General features: G+C 54.5%; 1 protein-coding gene and 1 long non-coding RNA gene across 2 annotated transcripts in view; both read right to left on the bottom strand.

Annotated features, from left to right (window-relative positions):
- Positions 1-1,365: 1,365 nt before the first annotated feature.
- LOC311581409 lies at positions 1,366-3,084 on the bottom strand. The gene is made up of 2 exons (XR_014773767.1): positions 2,568-3,084; positions 1,366-1,559 (listed from the first exon to the last, which is right to left on the bottom strand). It is a non-coding gene; the product is annotated as an uncharacterized lncRNA (long non-coding RNA).
- Positions 3,085-11,415: 8,331 nt separating this feature from the next.
- DNAJB12 (DnaJ heat shock protein family (Hsp40) member B12) overlaps positions 11,416-18,721 on the bottom strand; it is a 22,403-nt gene continuing 15,097 nt past the window's right edge. Inside the window, 4 exon segments of the mRNA XM_084753600.1 lie at positions 11,416-13,219; positions 14,301-14,398; positions 15,129-15,301; positions 16,534-16,643. Of these exon segments, the coding sequence (XP_084609726.1) occupies positions 13,190-13,219; positions 14,301-14,398; positions 15,129-15,301; positions 16,534-16,643 (411 nt within the window). The 3' untranslated portion in view covers positions 11,416-13,189.

Genomic DNA, 18,721 nt, shown 5'->3' with positions numbered 1-18,721 from the left:
TCCCGAACCAAACGTCAGCTTTTGAGTCCTAAACCTAGCCGCCCCCTCCCGTCTGGAGAAGATTGAGTACACCAGTTCAAACAAGAACTTGTGGACCGCCTCAGCTTTTGCTTGCCCCCGCCCCATTCCCCCCCTCCCCTCCGCCTCCCCGCCCCAAGCCTGGCTGGCCCTGGGAGTCAGGAAGATCTGGCAAAAGGGTGCAGGCACTTGTAGGGGGGCCCCATCTCCTCAGCTTTAGAAATCCCTGCAGGAGTCACGTCCCCTTGCACCCCCACTCCTAAAGTTGCTTAAGAACACAAAAGGCCGTTGTTTCCTGCCTGGCTGCCTGCTAACTCCATTTCCCTCGTTTGTCTGCTCCGGCAGCAGGAGCAAAGGGCAGCAGGCATCAGAGGAGTCTGGGTGAAGGCGTTGGCAGCCTGCTTAATGGGCCGCGGGGGACTCAGGCTGAGAAGGACCGTGGGGGACCCAGGCCAACCTCGGCGGCCACGCCCCCACGCTGTGTGCAACGTGCCGAAGTCCTAGGAGCAGACCCGGCTGATGGGGCAATCGCAGGCAAACGTGCTGCCCCGCCAGTCTGCGGGCTCTTGGGCGGGGGGTGGGGGTGGGGGTGGGGGGTGGGGGGTGGGGGTGGGGGTGGGGGGTGGGGGGTGGGAGGATGGGAGTAGGTGCAGGGATGGGGGAGTAGGTCCAGCGGTTGGCGGGCCCCTACCCTGGGTTTCCACGGTCAGCTGGGGAAAACCCAGAACCTTGAGCACACGGGGTGGGGTTGGGGAGGAATACATGCGCACGTGCCTGACACCCCCACCCCATCCCTGCTCCTGTGCAGTTCAGGCACCTGTGATCTGTTCTGCTCCTGTCCCTACAACCCCGGCTCCCCTCCCTCCTCCCCTGCCCCCACAAGCACTGACAGATACACCTGGACTGGGTGCCAACCCGCAGACACACCTGGGCAGCCCCACGTGGGCGCGCACGCGCTAGGGTGCTTCTTTGGAGAGCAGTTCTAAGCCCCTTCTTACTTTCCTGTTGTCTCAGGCGTGTTGGAACAAGGGCTAGGCTGTGCGTCCTTTTATAAGTTGCTTAACCTTTCTGAGCCTCAGATAACTAAATGTGCTGAGTAGGGATGATGGGAGTATTACTGGGTTGTTGTAGGGATTTAAATAAGACAGTGGTGGGGTTGGAGAGATGGCTCAATCGTTAAGAGCACTGGATGATCTTCCAGAGGACCCCAGTTCGATTCCCAGCGCTCACATGGCCATCCCTATAGTTGCAGGGATCTAACGCCCCCTTCTGGCCTCTGCAGACACCAGGCATATACACGGCGCACTGACATCGATGCAAACAAAACACACCACACAGAAGTCAAAATTAAAAGAAAAGAGTGGCTAAAGCATCAAGCCCCATTAGTTACTAAGACTCACCCAATACATGACGGGATAGCAATCTTGAGCTGTGAGGATGCCCTCGGCCCATTTTGTCACTGGGGCAAGGCTGGCCTTCCCGCTTTTCTTCTTTGGATTTATACTCATGCTTTCTGAATGGACATGAAGACACGATTGTTCCTAAGGGTGGTTGGGAGAGAACTATTTTATCATAGATATGAGGGAGCGCACAGCCAGAGGCTTTTGAAAGGATCCAGACTGAACCAGGCCATGAGAGGAGAGAGATGGGGAGAGGGGAATGGGGTGGGGGTGGGGGTGGGGGAGAAGTAGAGAGAGACAGAGAGGAGCGGAGGGGAGGGGAAGCAGACCAAGAGAAGACAAAGAGGCCAAGAGAGAACCAAGAGAGTGTGCACGGCCAAAATGGCTGTTATACGGGACTAGCAGGTGGGGGAGGGGAAGCTGGAGGGGCTTTAGGGTACCAGGTGGGGTGAGAAGTGTGGATGGAGCTACAAGGTACTCGCGAGACTTGTCCCTTGTTTCTTTGGGACCTGACATTTTCTGTATTAGAGGCGTCTGGGGCTGGAGAGATGGCTCAATGGTTAAGCGGACCCTTTGCTCTCCCAAGGGTCCTGAGTTCAGTTCCCAGCAACCGCATGGTGGCTCACAACCATCTGTAATGTGATCTGATGCCCTCTTCTGGCCTACAGGTGTATATGCAGGCAGAGCCCTGTATACATGATAATAAATAAATAAATCTTAAAAAAAAAAAAAAGCAAAGAAAAGAAACGCCATCGTTGATCCAGGGCTTGAAGCTAACTCACTCCTTCCTTCCTTCCTTCCTCCCTCCCTCCCTCCCTCCCTCCCTCCCTCCCTCCCTCCCTTCCTTCCTTCCTTCCTTCCTTCCTTCCTCTTTTCTCCTTCCTAACAGATCCCGGAGAGGCACTGAAGACTGCTCCTCTGCAGTGGCAGCCTGGGATCTTCCCCCAGTCCCGTAGCTGTACCTGTGGCCTGCCCGCCTAGGCGGCTGCCAGCTCTGGCCCCTGACTCACTGCAGTAAGCCCCTTCCTGCCCGTCTCTGCATCCATGCAACAGGCACCGGAAGCCTGCTCTCTCCTGTCCCCTGGGACTGTTGGGGGGATGAGTCAGATTACGGTAGGGAAAGCCAGAGAAGCTGAAAGAGGCTCTTACCAGAGCTGACTGGCTAGCTGATGAGAGGTTTGGGTTTTTCCATGGAACGTAGTGCGTGCAAACAGGGATGGCTCCCAGCAGATGCTAGAATCCCTATTCCAAACAGACTTCCTGCGGCGAGGTCTGTGATGCCAGGGCTCACTCCTCTAGCTCTGTGACCGGAAGTATGCCCCTGACCGCGTAGTTCTACCAGTCTGTGATCTGTCGGAAGGGGGCGTGGCTTCCCAGGCTGAGATGTTGCCTAAAGCAATGGGGTGGTGAGTTTTAGTACCCCATGCTTCCCAGCGGGGCTTCTGAGAGCTGGGGACGTGAAGGAGGGAGGCTGGATAGGACAGAAGGAGGAGAGCCTCCTAATCAGAGAGGCCATTCTACAAAAGCAGAAAGGGGCAGAGATTAATGCCCTCTCAGACGACCTTGGACATGACTGACCGCTTCCTGGACCCTGTAATTCACAAGGGACTGTCATCATCAGATGTGTCTCACTCGGGCCTCTGTTCCATGTATAGGGTGAAGACAGCAACGCCTATTGAGAAGGCAGAGGAAGGGAGGTAGGGAGGGAGGGAGGGAGGGCGGGCGCACCCAAAATCCCAGTGTTCAGGAAAGCTGAGGCAGGAAGATCGTGAGTTCTAGGCCAGCCTGAGCTACACAGCAGCTGTTGTTGTTAAAAGAGTTCCTTCGGCACCCCTCGCTCTGTTCCTGCCCCCACAGGGGATCCCAGACAGATTCTTGTCATAGGTCCCCAAAATGGCAGTGAGCCCTGACATCTTTAGAACTGTTTATCTTCCACCAAGAGCTGCATTGGGAAAGTCACCGTGTATAGTGTGACCTGCTGTGGACCGGCAGATGGAGGTAGGGAGAGAAGGAATGCATGTCTCAGGTCACAAGGACAGGAGTTGAAGCCAGATCCACTGAGGCAAATGGTCTACCCCACAGGGTCTGGGGCCCTTCGCCTCTTTTCTGTGCAGATGGTCCTAAGCTCAACTCCCTTGGCTCCCAGAGTGTGGCTCCAGCAATGGAGGGCCACGTAGAAGGGGATGGGCCTTTTTTTTCTGTCTTTTTTTTTTTTTTCCTTCAAGACAGGGTCTCTCTATGTAGCCTTGGCTGTCTTGGACTCGCTTTGTAGACCAGGCGGGCCTCGAACTCACAGCGATCTGCCTGCCTCTGCCTCCCGAGTGCTGAAGATGTGCGCTACCACCGCCCAGCAGGGGAATGGGTCTTATGAGGAGGGAAAAACCTGGTGGTGATAAGCATGGGGGCTGAGTCTGTGTGCCCATGTGGGTGGTTGGGAGGGGAGGAGGCACAGTAGAGCTGCGGGATGGGAGTCCATCTCTTGCCAGCCTTGGTGGGGGTGGAGCACTGGAGAGCGCACCTCCAGCTTCGAGGTCCTGCCTGCTTCAGGCCCCACTTCTCCTTCTTAAGTCTTCTTTAGGCCTCACACTCAGTCCACACTGAGCCAGAAGGACAGGGGTCTTGGTGGGGCGGGTTGGGGTTGGGGGGCCCAGCTGGTATCAGTGCCACCCGAAACTGGGTCCTTGCCCAGGAAGCTTTTTGGCCATCTTCCTTAGTCTGGGGCCTGGTTATTTTTAGATGTCTTCCCTCTGACCCCTCCCCTCCTGCCACCGCTGCCAGCTGAGGGAGGAAATGACTCACCTCAAACCCAGACAGGTAGCTACAACCCCAGTGGGTCCCCAGCAGGCTCTGGCTGCTGCAGGCCTAGGGTGGCCCTGCCCACCTTCTCAGCCTGAAAGCAAAGTTGGACTGGGATGGAGGCCAAGGACCTAACAGACTCCTTTCTGGGCTCTCTTTGCCATTTATTTCCTAGGGCCTAGGGCAGAACTGGCTTAAACCAGTGAAGAGCAGGGTGAGCCTGGCTGCAGGGGTGGGTGGAAGGTTCCAGAAGCTGCAGCTGGGAGTGTAGAGGGCCTTTGTCAGTGGGGAGGAGGGGCAGGGATAGCAAGACCTGATGACAAGCTTGTGACACGCTAGCTGGGTCCCAGGGAGGCTGCCTCCTGGTGACTCTGTGCTGTGCAATGAATTGGGGAGAGGTCTAGCCAGGATTGAGCTCCTTTCTCTGGACCCCAAGACTCCTGAGCCAGAGGTCTGTCTTCTGGAACCCCTCTGCTGGGGACTTGTGGCTGTGGCGTGGGCCTCTAAAGGGGATAACTCACCTCTTTGTTTTTGTCACCCACAAGATGACAAAGCTCTTTCTCCTTAGTCCAGAGCTTGGTGACCCAGGCTGTGTCTTTGACACACCTGAGTCAGGTGATGCTGGCAACTTCCTCACTGGTAACTATGGGGTGAGGTCAGGTCTTTGCTATTTATTTTAGAGCCAGGGGTCTCACTATATATCTGTGGCTGGTCTGAAACTTTTGTTGTCCTTGTTTTGTTTTGTTTTGTTTTTCCCAGATACCCATGGCTGTCCTGGAACTAGCCTTGTAGTCTAGGCTGGCCCCGAACTCACAGGGATCCACCTGCCTCTGCCTCCAAGGGCTGGGATTAAAATTGTGTGCCACCACCACCTGGCTTGAAACTTTTTATTTAGGTTTTGCAGGCTGGCCTTGAACTTGAGTTGATTCTCCTCTCTCAGCTTCTCAAGTGTTGGGGTTATAAGCATGTGTCACCATATCTGAAGGTCTATTTAAAAAAAAAAAGTTATTTACTTTTAGTGAGTCTAGACCAGAGAGGTGATTCAGAGATAAAGGTGCCTGTTGCCAAGCTTGATGACCTACCTGACTTTAGTCTGGGATCCACATAGTAAAAGGAGACCCCCATCCTCTGTCTCTATGTGTACACGGTGGCACATGCACACACACATGAAATAATAAATAAATGTTATTGAAAGTCTTTGTTGGCTGAAGAGATAGCTCAGAGGTTAAGAGCACCATCTGTTCTTCCGAAGGTACCGAGTTGGATTCCCAGCAACCACATGGTGGCTCACAACCACCTGTAATAAGATCTGGTGCCTTCTTGTGGTGGGCAGGCACAAGTGTGGGTAGAATACTGTATAAATAATAAATACATCTTAAAAAAAAAAAGGTCTTTGTGTAGCCCTTTCAGTCCTGGCACTTGCTCTGTAGACCAGGCTGGCCTTCAACTCACAGAGATCTACCTGCCTCAGCCTCCCAAGTGCTGGGATTGAAGATGTGCGCCACCACTGCCCGGCTTAAATATTTATTTATATCAATGGACTCTCTTCAACAAAACTCCATCTGCACCAAGGACAGGCAGGGCAGGGGAGTGTTACTGAGGCTGAAGTTTCAGGCTGCCCCACTCCCAGAGGCCTTGGGAGGCATGGAGAACCCCTCTCTACAGAATCTACAGCTTTTAGCACTCTGTTGCTTAGGCCTGAAAGGTATGGATGCTGCCTTTATCTAATTTTCATGAAGGCCCCAGGGTTCCTGGAACCTTCTACCCAGAGATGAAATCTTCTGGTTCTAAAATGTCAGCCATTACTAAGCACCTGTCCCATCAGCACCCTGTTCCTCAGTGACTCTCCAGGATGACATCTGCTAGGAAGGCTAAAAGAGTCTGTGGCAACTTCAAGAGCTGCATATGGCAGCTCAAGAGATGGGCTCCACAGTTCTGCCCCTGGGTGCCGAGCTAGGCACTTGTCCCTGGTACTCTTCTGGAGGAATAGTCTGGGGCACCTGGCCGAGCTCAGGTTTGTCCCTGGGGTGATGGCATCTGTAGGTACCCATCATGCAAAGTAGGAAAGGACACCAGAGGAAGGAAGGAGGGAAGCTGTCCTCCTGGCACTGGTCAGCTGGGAGCAAGCCAAGGAGCAGGGCTATGGCAGTAAAGGGAAGCCTGGTCTCACTCAGATCAGACCCAGTATAACCCAGGGCACAGGTCCCCCCAGGGTTCCATAGGCCTGGGCACATGAGCTGACATTAAACAGCACCCTGGAGTGACATTTGGTCTGCAGGCCAGCCTCCTGGGTTCTCAGGACACAGAAGCTGTAAGAGGTGAGGGGGTCCCCTCCCCACCTCACTAGTATCCCCACCCCAATCCCTCTGCCCCCCAAAAGTTCCCATGTCCCTCCCAGCTGCCTGGCTGGAAACCAAGCCAAGGCCACAGTTCCTTGAAGTGTGCTTTGGCTTTGGCTGCTCTGGCCCAGACGGCAGCCAGGCTCTGGAGCTATTAATAATGGCAGATGTAGGTCATGCCATTTGATCCTCTGGGCTGTGATCCTACCTCAACGGGCAGTGAGTGAATGAGCTGCCGTAGGCTGGGCTCAGGGTCCTCAAGACTGACTCCTGGGCTTTGGGATCTTGGGCTGAGGAACCTGAGGGCCCATGTCACTTGAACACCTGGAAACTTCCAGGCTGGCAGAGGGTGGCAGCCTAGTGATACATGGGGAGGCCCCTGTGAGGGTGAGTGAGCTACCAGTGACAAGTGTTTTCTGTTCCTGCTGGGACTGGACCTTGATATCCACGTGGCCTTTCGCGCATTGCCTCAGATCTGAAAAGGTGCTCACCAGAGACAGGTCCACAGCTTCAGGGAGGGCCCTGTGCCTTGGAGGCCGACCCCCTTACAGAACCCAACCACTACTTGCATGGCACTTGCAGTACTGCCTGTAGCTCCCTGTTATGGCTAGTTTGGGGTCCCGAATGTCAGCATTAGAGCACAAGGCCACGGGCTGGTAGCCAGCAGGTGGTAATGATGTCAGAAGTGACCAGGAGGTGGTGGCCAGGACAATACTGGGGAAGCCAAGAACAGAACTGTTTCTGATTCCAGACAAGGGTGATGCTGCCTGGCACAGGCTGAGTGCAGGAGTTAGTGGCTGCTCCCTGGCCACTGCTGTTCTCAAATTGGTTCCTGGTCCTGAATTTACTCAGAGAGAGGAATTTTGGGACATTTCCAGTAGGAGCCTGCTTCCCTTAGGAGGTGGGGTAAAGGAAAAAGACCCTTCTACTTGACATGGGGTTTACCATCCAGTGGGCCTTTTGCCTTAGACAGAGATACTTTGGTCTGAGTTTGTGGCTGCAAAGTGGCCCACAGGAGCTCCTGGCAAAGAAGATGGGGAGGAACAAGCCCTGTGTAGACAGCTGTCGCTGTGCCCAGGGTCCCTTCTGCCATTCAGCCTTGTTCCTTAGCCTTCTTCCTGCCCCCCCCCCCCCCCCGCCCCTGCCAGTGTGTAGCCACACAGCTGGTGGGTGTAGTAAAGGACGGGGTGATACACAATGCTAGCACCTGCCATTCCAGGGGATGAAGACACTGGGGGTGAGGTGGGGTGGGGGGAGGGGGGGACTATGCAGATACCTCTGAATCAACCGCCTCAAGCTGACAGCTGGGGCCTGGGCACCGAAGGCAGAGAGAAGACGACGTCATCTGTGCATCTCAGCATCTGAGTATTCAACATGAGCTGCGGGTGAAAGGGCAGCACCATGGTGCAAATAGAGGGAGGTGGGCAAGAGGCCAGGAAAGCGACAGAGGCCTCAATGTGCACGCCAGGGTAGACAGGCTGTGTCATCATCACTAGAAGTGACATGGTTGGGCTATCATGGAGAAGTAAGGCCTCGCTGACACCCTCAGCATCCTTGTTGATTCAGGACCTGCCTCTTGTGTTTTCTCATCCATGTCCAACAGAAAAGGCGAACAATGATGTAAGATTTTGGAGCCGTCAACACCACCGAGTGCCCGAATACCCGAAGCCTGACCCTTGTCCTTCTCAGTGCCAACTCTACTGCGGCACCACTTCCATGGAAAGCCTACCCAGTATCTGAAGTACCACAGCCAATCCTGTCCTTTCCAGGGACTTCGTTTAGACCAACTCAGATCGGAGGGAAGGGCTGGGCCAGCAAGGTGTGGCACCAGTCGCTCCTTTCCATAAACAAAACCTTTAAACTTTGGGCCTTCGGCAGGGTTGCCTGGCTGAGTAAGCCTACACAGCGGTCTGCTGCTTCTGACTGGCCTGTGTGCTGGGCCTTTATTTCTGCCCGGCTGGCTGTGGAAGTGACAGGGGGCCTGGGCCCTGTCCTTGGGGAACATCCTATTACTGGAGTTTTAGGGGGAGTGGTATCCCAGTCTCCTCACTTTCCATACAGAATCACCCCCAGACCCTGGCTGGCCAGGAAGGGTACCAAGGATGGCCGGGATGCTTCTGGGAGAGGATGCCCAGGGACTTGTATTTATTATTGGTGTGAAGCTTTTTTCCCTCTGCCGAGACTCCGGTGTGATAATTACGGATTGGGGATCTGGCCTACATATGGTTCCCTGGCTGTGCCTGTGTGTCCCTCTTCACCTGCGCTGGCTGTGCCTGTGTGTCCCTCTTCACCTGCGCTGGCTGTGCCTGTGTGTCCCTCTTCACCTGCGCTGGCTGTGCCTGTGTGTCCCTCTTCACCTGCGCTGGCTGTGCCTGTGTGTCCCTCTTCACCTGCGCTGGCTGTGCCTGTGTGTCCCTCTTCACCTGCGCTGGCTGTGCCTGTGTGTCCCTCTTCACCTGCGCTGGCTGTGCCTGTGTGTCCCTCTTCACCTGCGCTGGCTGTGTCTGTGTGTCCCTCTTCACCTGCAGGCCTCTATCACACTGCTCCTTTGGTCTGGAACCTCTCCACCAACCCTCTTATCCCAGAGGCCCTAGTCAGAGCCCTTGTACCCCCGCCAGACACACCCCCGCCTGCCCCATTTCCTCAAGAGCAGTGCTCCTGTCATTTCTGTGGTGTCAGTGTCTAGAATAGGGCCTGACACCAGTGTCAGGTTATCTTTGTTGACAGGACAAATAGCGCTTGGATGGAGCTTGCTGTGACCAGACACGGTGTGAAGTGCTTCCCATGAGCAAGCCAACTCTTGTTTTTGGTTTTTCTTTTAGTTTTTTTTTCCCCCTCCCCTTTGGTTTTTCAAAACAGGGTTTCTCTGCATAGCCTTGGTTGTCCTAGACTCACTTTGTAGACCAGGCTGGCCTAGACCTTGAAGCCATTCACCTGCCTCTGCCTCCCAAATGCTGGGATTAAAGGCGTGCGCCACCACGCCCGGCTCCATGAGCCAACTCTTACTCCACACAACTGCCCATAAACTGGGCGTCTGTGCCCCTCTCATTGTGTAGGCGAGGCCACCAAGGCTCAGAGAGGTTAAGCAACATGCCCAAGGTCACCCGGCCAGTGCATACAAAGCGTGAGTGTGAGGCAGCAGGAGTCCAGAGCGACACTAATAACTTAAAAAAAAAATGTTGCTTCTGGGGCTGATTCCAAGTGAGGGACACAGTCCTGTACAGCAGGTGGACACCCATGTCTTGACACTTGTCTGTCCTCCCAGCATGGCTTTTCATCTTGTTCATGTTCCTAAACTAAGGTGCTGGTGCCATTGCACGTGGAGTAGTAGGTTCATGCCTAATCCTAGCTCTCTGGAGGAACAGACAGGAGGACCAAGGTTCAAGGTGAGCTTTTGGAACATAGCAAGTTTGAGGGCATGAAACTCTGTCCAGAAAAGAAAGAAGAGGGCCAGGCATGGTGGTGCACGCCTTTAATCCCAGCATTCAGGAAGCAGAGGCAGGTGGATCGCTATGAGTTCGAGGCCAGCCTGGTTAACAAAGTGAGTCTGGGACAGCCAAGGCTAACACACAGAGAGACCCTGTCTCGAAGAAAGAAAAACTCAGAATGGTCATCAAGATCATCAGATACATGGTTTCTACCTGTAATTTCTGGCACTTGGAGGCAGAGGCAGGAGGGTCACTCTTGTAAATTGTCTACACAGCGAGTTCCAAGCCAGCCAGGGTCATAGAGTGAGGCTATCTCACAAAATGCCAAACCAAGCCAAACCCACATGATGTCAGACACAGCAAATTTGACTTAAGTGACTCTGCAGAATGATCATTTTGCTGGACTCCAAACATGCAAACACAACAGCTTCCAGAAGACCTCTGGGTCACCTGACTTCTAACAGGTTAGTTTCCAGCTCTGGGAAATGGGCTGACTCACTGCCATACGGTCTGAGAGGGACCTGAGCTGCTCCTGAGGCAGTATCAAATGTCGGCACTATGTACACCTGCCCCAGCCAGCCAGGTGACGTGACTAGCAAAAAAAAAAAAAAAAAAAACCCAGGCCAGGTGCGTGTTCCTGGTCCCACGGGGCCCCTCCAGCTCCCGGTGGTCAAGGAGATAGCAGGCAGATCCCTGAGGCCCAGCAGGGCTTTTCTTGCCACCTGACAGTGGGAGGAGCAGACTGCTCAAGGCTTTTTTTTTTTTTGCTGCAGATGGGTGGCGCCCCACCCTTTCTGGCTCACCGAACTGTTTAGTTGGTCAGGGAGGGTGGGGGGCAGGAAGCTGGCTCCCCCTCTGCCAAGTGAAGCTAACAAGTGGCAGCTTGCAGGCTGGGGGCAGGCTGCAGTGACCCTGCTTGGGGACAGCCAATGAGATTCCAGGCTGCGGTGGCACCACCAGGCAGCCCGCCTGCCTTTGGCTGGCGTGCCTGCGGGAGGGGCCTGGGCCCGCCACTCACCACTGCTGGCCTTGTCTCCAGGAGGCCGGGCAGATCTGCTGTTCACTCACCCGGAGCCCCAGGCTGCCTCAGTGTTAGCTTTCCCCATCTCCCAGGGAGTGGAGGTGGTGGCAGGGAAGATTGCGGACCAGAGACGGCAAGAGCCACTTGGGAATTTTCCCCATGTTCCAGCTCAGCAGTGGGCACCTGCCTAGTGACAGTGAAAACAGAATGTGTCGGAGTGGGGTGGGCAGGTCCCCATCTAGGACAGCTGCCTGGCAGACCACATACTGCAGCCCAGAGTCATCTGACCTCCATACCCTATGTCAGGAGGGTCAGGCATGGCACTCCTGAGGCACAGGCTTGGATTGTGTCTATAGTAACTGGTGGCTGCTCCCTGCCCCATCCCCTGCTCGATGCAGACCCACCACTGCCAATCACATAGTAAACATATATTTATAGATGTACAATATCAGAATTCTAATTCAAGAAATACAACTTCTCAGGGGGATCCTTTAGGATCTATGTTCTTATTGCACATGGCTCAGCCCCTCTAGGGACAGTTGGGGTGGTGGGAGGCAGAGCACCAGGGCCACTGTGGGTGGGGCACTCGGGCTTGCGTCCAGGTCTTATTATTTCTAGGCCAGGGTGGCCACTTCATTGCAGGGTGGGACCTTGTTAAAAAAGCAAACAAACCAGATTTGACAATTCCTAACCAAACTTCCTTTCCCAGCAAGAATCCTATTGTTAGGGGCTTGTATTTTAAAAGAGAGAGAGAGAGGAGAGAGGAGAGGGAGAGAGGAGAGAGAAGAAGAGAGGAGAGAAGAGAGGAGAGAGAGAGAGAGAGAGAGAGAGAGAGAGAGAGAGAGAGAGAGAGAGAGATATGACCCTTGGGGGACAGTTACCACCTCTGTGCTGGCAGCTTGGGAAAGTAAGGCTTTGGAAGTCCGCAGGTGCAGCGGCACACCCACCACCATAGACAAACTAGGGGAAATGGCAATTCCCAAAGGCCCATTATAACTGTGGGAGGTCAGACCTCCCTCGTTCCCCTGGCAGCAATGGCTGTTTTGAGAAGAATCCTCGTCTGAAGGGGAATGCCATTCTGGTTGTGGTGGACTGCGCATCCAATGAACGGAGGCGGCCTGGTGGAGTCCACTGTGGAAGCGAAGACAGGCGCCCATAGCACTGGCTCCTCTTCACAAGCTCGTCTGCACTCAGGTCCTGGGGCAACTTCTGGAGGAAGAGCCTTCTGGAGTCCTTGGTGCACAACTTAGAGAAAGCCTGTTGGCAATGGTGGAGCTGTGCCCTGTGGCACCTGTAAGGCAAACCCACCTGGGGACTTGGGTGGGGAACTGGCTGCAGGGTTCCTGGGCACTAGGGCAGAGAGCCCACCTGAGGCTGGCCAGGGAGGAGGCAGCTTGAGGAGCTGGGCTCATCCCAGTAGGCTCTGGGTGGGGACTCTACTGTGCCCAGTACTGACCAGCTATCTCCAGCTTGCTCCCCCTACCTTAGCCATAAGCCAGGAGACCTCTCAAAGTTTTCTATGGATTTATACCACCATGATTACTGCTGCCATCTAAGTCAGGCTGGGGCTAAGGGTGATGCTAAGAGCATTTGACTTGACTTTCTGTTAGCTTTTGAAAACCAGGCTGCCTTCCCAAACAGGCCTCATTTTCTAAAATATGGAAGAATCAGCTGAAAATCTTAACCCAATCCCTGCATAGTTTAAAAAGACTTTATATATATATATCTTTATATATGTCTATTTACATATAAATAGATATATATACATACATATGCATTTCTAAGTTATGTTCTCTGGAATTCTCTCCTCTCTGTTCCTTGGCCCAACACCTGCCTCTGCCTGGCTTTTCCAGTGAGGTGACTAGTGGTGGCTCTTGGGAGCACGAGGAGAGACAGTGGGGTGTCCCCTCCCCCAGTCCTTCCCCACAGACATTTGCTGCAAGTTTTACATTCTACTTTCGTTGCCATGGTTTCGGTATCCTAGGAGCCAGTGATGTGGAGCTTCTTGCCAGCCCTGGGAGGGGAGGAAGCAGCCCCGTAGCAGGCTTTCTGTCTGTCCTAAGAGCTTTCTGCATTCGCTGGCTGAGAGAGGGCGGTTGTGCCGTGTTTGGCCTCCAGTTCCATTTAAATGTTTTCTGTGTCTTTCCTTAAATATACAGTCCATCACCTTGGTTGGCTCAGTGTGTGTCACCAAAAATTCTCCAGGGATTTCATAGTCTGTGGAGGAGAGAAGAACAGTTAGGTGAGCCTCACAATCCAGCAGCTGGCCCTACCCCAAGCCCTCTGCAGTGATGAGCCCCAGAGCTGACATTAGCTAGCAAGTGGCCTTGGAGCAGTCTGTGGCTGGCTCTGTGACAAGGGACATAGGCAAGGAGAGGGTGGGCAGGGTACCCATCCAAAGAGCTGCTGGCCCTGCCCACCCTCCTTTGGGCTTGAGCCAGGATACCCGCTCTGGGCACTAGGCACGTAGCCCATTACCCACACATGGGAAAGGGTGGGGGTGGGGTGCCTGTTAATAGCACTTTCACTTTTCCCTACCCCTCCAGTGCTCAAGTGGCTGCTTTTGACCCTGAACTTGTGACCTTTTGTTCCCTTCTTCAAGACCACAGGAGAGATGCCTGGGAGGGGCTGGATGCTCATGGCTTCCAGGCTCCCAGGTGCAGAGCATTGGAGCCAAGGGCCTCACAGCCTACCAGAGAGAGTGGTCAGGGCCCACACCTCTCCTGCCCATTGACGGCTGGTTCATCTTGCTCCATGTCCTCCTGCCTGGAAGGACAGAGGGGGATGGCCTCCTGCCCACTCACTCCCCATGGGTCTTCTTGACTCCACTGGGGCACTGTATGTGAGGGGCTGTCTTAGACCCAGGAATATGTGAATGCACAAGCAACAAAAGCCAGGCTTGGGAAAGGGCTGAGGGCTTGATTATTGGAGGAGGTCAAAGAACCACAGGCCCTGACTGTCTGGCTTTTGGGCACCTCCCTCACTACTTCAGCCATGGAGAGGGGAAGGGAGAACAGGGTCAGTGGGGCAGGGTGCCTGGAGGACCTGCCATAGGTCTTAGTTTCCCAAGGTGCCCAGAGCTGCCTCATCTCTGAAAGAGGTTGGAAGTGTCAGGACAGTGAAGATGAAGAAAGTCTCTGGCATCATCCCTCCCTCCCTCCCTCCCTCCCTCCCTCTCTCCTCTGCTTATGACCAAGGCCAAGGCTGCCAGGAGTTGCAGCTAAGAAGCAGCCCTGGCTCATACTTGGACCTGGGTGGTGTGGCTGGCCCAGAACTATCCATGCAGGGAGGCCTGCACCTCTGACAGCCGACTGCAGCTCGGGGTGCCCATCTTCTGTGCTCTGTGGTACATGTCTGTGTCACCAAAGTATCGGGCCCGGTACAGCAAGCCTTCCTCTGCAAAGACACAGGGCAAGGTCAGGGACCCTGGACCTCGTAGAGTTTACCTGCCTGAGGCCACGGGGAAACAGGAAGACAGGACCAGGAGCAGGTGCAGACCTGGCTTCCTGGGAGGGGACAGGAAGACAGGACCAGGGTCCCACAGACAGACTGGGCATATATGATCAGTGGGTGGCCAGAGGTTTCCAATCTGTCTCTCTCTCTTTTTTTTAACATTTATTTATTTATTTATTTAATGTGTATGAGTGCTCTATTTTCATGCACACCAGAAGAGGGGATCAGATTCCATTACAGATGGCTGTGAGCCACCATGTGGTTGCTGGAACTTGAACTCAGGACCTCCGGAAGAGTTAACCACTGAGCCATCTCTCCAGCCCCCAATCTGTCTCTTATACATTCATCTCTAGCAACTACAATGACAGGTGCCAGTGACTCAGAAGGACCTTAATGGAACCATCAAATGGTCCTGGGTTTGCCGGCCCAGAGGAACTCAGGAATGGAGTTCAGGTCCTGGCAGGCAGGTGGCTGGCACAGGGCAGTGCTGTGTGTTAGGTGCACAAAGCACCAGAGATGGGTTTTTTTTTTTTTATTCTCAAGCATGGTCCCTGGCTATGCCTCTCCAACTACCACCACCACTACCGCCCCCACCCTCCCACGCTCAGGAACAAAGGTTTCCACAGGTACACACAACACATTAGGGCACACACACGCACACGCGTGCACTCACTCTGTTGCTTTTCTTTCCAGCAGTTGTTTCGGAGGTTGGCGATATAATCGTCTTCCACATTCCGCTCAACTGTTTTGAGGCTGGAGCCCGTGTACTCTTCAGAGAAGGTGTCCGACACGTAGTACACGACGCCCAGGTGGTCAGTGACTCGCTTGTGGATATGGCCCACCGACCTGACCAGAAACACACCAGGCACAAAGTGGGCAGCTGGAAGGGGGATGGCCCAGTGGCAGGAGGTGCCACACAGGCCATAGGAACAAAGGACTCCCTCCCCCACTGCAGCAGGAACTCACTGGCTCCCCAAAACAAAGGTCTGTGACAAAGGCAGAGCACCCCACTGCGTGACCGAGCCCTATGCCAATCCCTCCTTTAGTGCTCTGTTGAGAACAGGGCATGTGGGGAGGGCCCTGGTCTAGAAAGCTGGTCTTTGCCTTCTATGTTTCTAAGCTCACAGGTGCCTTAGGCTGGCCTGGAGCCATGAGCTGTCTCTCTAATAGAATTGTATGCTAGCACGAGTTGAGTGTTCATTCATAACCCCACAAGAAAGAAAAAAAAAAAAACAAACCAAAAAGGAACAAAATGTGAGGAAGACTGTGCAGCCACAGGGGGTGCGGGCAGCAGGAGAAGCCACAACACCACAGGAGCCACTGCTCAGGGCAGGGCAGGCCCAGCATTCTGCACTCTTTATCTTGTCCTTCTAGCTGCTGAAGAGGGTTAATCAGCTTCAAGGCAAGCAGGTTGCTGGAGGAGCCAAGGCCAACTCTGCCCCCTGCTGGCGGAGGCGGGGGTTGCTGAGTCTGCAGGCTGTGGCCGGCCAAGGGACTGGAGCTGAGGGCTTGCATCAGCAGAAGCCGAGGACCCAGTGTTCCAGGCACTGACACCTTAGAGTCAACTAAGTCACCCAAGTTAGCCATTGGCACTTGAGATTGATGTCTCCTCAACAAACACCGCTGAGCCCTTCCAATGAGACGGATCTCACGGACGCACATTACTCAGTAATTCTTACAGGGAGGCGGATGCTATTGTTCCCACTTTACAGACGGGGGAACCAAGGTTACATAGCTTATCTGGGGTCACAGCTCTCAATGCAGAATCAAGGGTGCACAGCCACCCTTCTCTGATTGACTAAATCCTGTTCAAACAGATTTTAAGAGCAGAGGACATGTAGGGTCAGCAGAGGTGGGGATGGTGGTGGAGAGTCAAGTTCCTGAAGTCATGCAGGACAGTGTACGTGAGTTGTTGCTTCAAGGAAAGGCCTGGAGCTTCTTCTGTATTTTCTGAGGGGCCTCTGAACCTCGACAGCCTAAGGGGCTCGGCTCAGGGACAGTATGCCTGTTGACCTAAGCCATCTTTTAGTACTATGATTGGGCATCTGCTGGGACCTGGCCCAGGGGCGAGTACTCACGGTCTCAGGCTCAGACTGTACGGTGGACTGGACACCATGAGCTGGCTGAGTGCTGACACGAGGATGAGGATGAGGATGGGCATCAGCTGCACAAACACTCCTAGCCCGCCCTGAAGGCAAGAGAGCCGTGGTCAGCACTCGGACCATAAGGGCACCCAGGTGGCTGTGCCATCCTCCCTTCACTCCCAAAGGTCTCCCTAGGGCACAAGCTCCTTCATTTGACAGCATTTCCAGAAAAAGGCAAAGCAGCTGTTGGGAGCACAAGGTGTATGCAGACAGCAAGGAATGAGTGGAGGTGTGTCTCCCAGAGAAGAAAGGCAGGCCTGGGGGGGCGGACTCCCACAATCCACATCTTTTGAATTTCAAGCCACACAAATATACTGCTGATAGAAAAGCGTATGATTAAGGGTTGAGATGTAGTCAGTGCTATGGAGCTCTTCTAGTACCCACAAGGCTTTGGGTGTGATTCTTAGGAAAAAAACCCAAAAAACAAAAACCAGGACAAGCAGAAACAAACAACTCTTCTCTGTCAGATGTAAAGATATGCCTATGGTCCCAGCAATGTGGAGCAGAGACAGGAGAACAGTTGACGGTGGGAGGCCCAAATTCTGTCTCAAGCAAAACTGGGGGTGGTGACACACACCTTTAGTCCCAGCACTCAGCAGACACCCAAGTACCGGACCAGCTAGTCTACAGAGCAAGTTCTAGGCCAGCCAGAGCTCCATAGTGAGACTCTGTCTCAAAACCCAAAACCGAGGGCTAGAGAGATGGCTCAGAGGTTAAGAACACTGGCTGTTTTTTCGAAGGTCCTGAGTTCAATTTCCAGCAACCACATGGTGGCTTGTAGCCATCTATACTGAGATCTGGTGCCCTCTTCTGGCCTGCTGGCTCATATGCAGGCAGAACAATATGTATGTAATAAACAAACAAATAAAACGAACCAAAACCAAGGCCACCTTCAACAAAGCACATATGTTTAGGCATGGTGACCCAAGAATAACCCCAGTATTTGTAAGGTGGAGGCAGGGACAGCAGGAGTTCAAAGTCGTTTTCAACTGCATGGTAAATCCAAGCAAGAGCGGAAGGAGAAAAGAGGGAGAGGAGGAGAAAGGTGGAGGGAGAGAGAGGAGGAGGAGAGAGAGGTGAAGGGAGGGAGAGAGGGGAGGAGAGAGAGGTGAAGGGAGGGAGAGAGGGGAGGAGAGAGAGGTGAAGGGAGGGAGGGGGGAGGAGAGAGAGGTGAAGGGAGGGAGAGAGGGGAGGAGAGAGAGGTGAAGGGAGGGAGGGGGGAGGAGAGAGAGGTGAAGGGAGGGAGAGAGGGGAGGAGAGAGAGGTGAAGGGAGGGAGAGAGGGGAGGAGAGAGAGGTGAAGGGAGGGAGAGAGGGGGAGGAGAGAGAGGTGAAGGGAGGGAGAGAGGGGAGGAGAGAGAGGTGAAGGGAGGGAGGGGGGAGGAGAGAGAGGTGAAGGGAGGGAGAGAGGGGAGGAGAGAGAGGTGAAGGGAGGGAGAGGGGAGGAGAGAGAGGTGAAGGGAGGGAGGGGGAGGAGGAGAGAGAGGTGAAGGGAGGGAGAGAGGGGGAGGAGAGAGAGGTGAAGGGAGGGAGAGAGGGGGAGGAGAGAGAGGTGAAGGGAGGGAGAGAGGGGGAGGAGAGAGAGGTGAAGGGAGGGAGAGAGGGGAGGAGAGAGAGGTGAAGGGAGGGAGAGAGGGGAGGAGAGAGAGGTGAAGGGAGGGAGAGAGGGGGAGGAAGAGAGAGGTGAAGGGAGGGAGAGAGGGGAGGAGAGAGAGGTGAAGGGAGGGAGGGGGAGGAGAGAGAGGTGAAGGGAGGGAGAGAGGGGAGGAGAGAGAGGTGAAGGGAGGGAGAGAGGGGGAGGAGAGAGAGGTGAAGGGAGGGAGAGAGGGGAGGAGAGAGAGGTGAAGGGAGGGAGGGGGAGGAGAGAGAGGGGAAGGGAGGGAGAGAGGGGAGGAGAGAGAGGTGAAGGGAGGGAGGGGGGAGGAGAGAGAGGAGGGAGGGAGAGAGGGGAGGAGAGAGAGGTGAAGGGAGGGAGAGGGGAGGAGAGAGAGGTGAAGGGAGGGAGGGGGGAGGAGAGAGAGGTGAAGGGAGGGGAGAGAGGGGAGGGGAGGGAGAGGGGTGGAGAGTGAGGGGGATGGGTGGAGGGGGAGGAGGTGTGAGGGGGTAGGGAGGGTGTGAGGGGG

Source organism: Acomys minous, assembly GCF_964271855.1.
Source record: "Acomys minous genome assembly, chromosome: 13".
Lineage (NCBI taxonomy): Eukaryota > Metazoa > Chordata > Mammalia > Rodentia > Muridae > Acomys > Acomys minous.
This window is presented reverse-complemented; position numbering and strand designations above follow the sequence as displayed.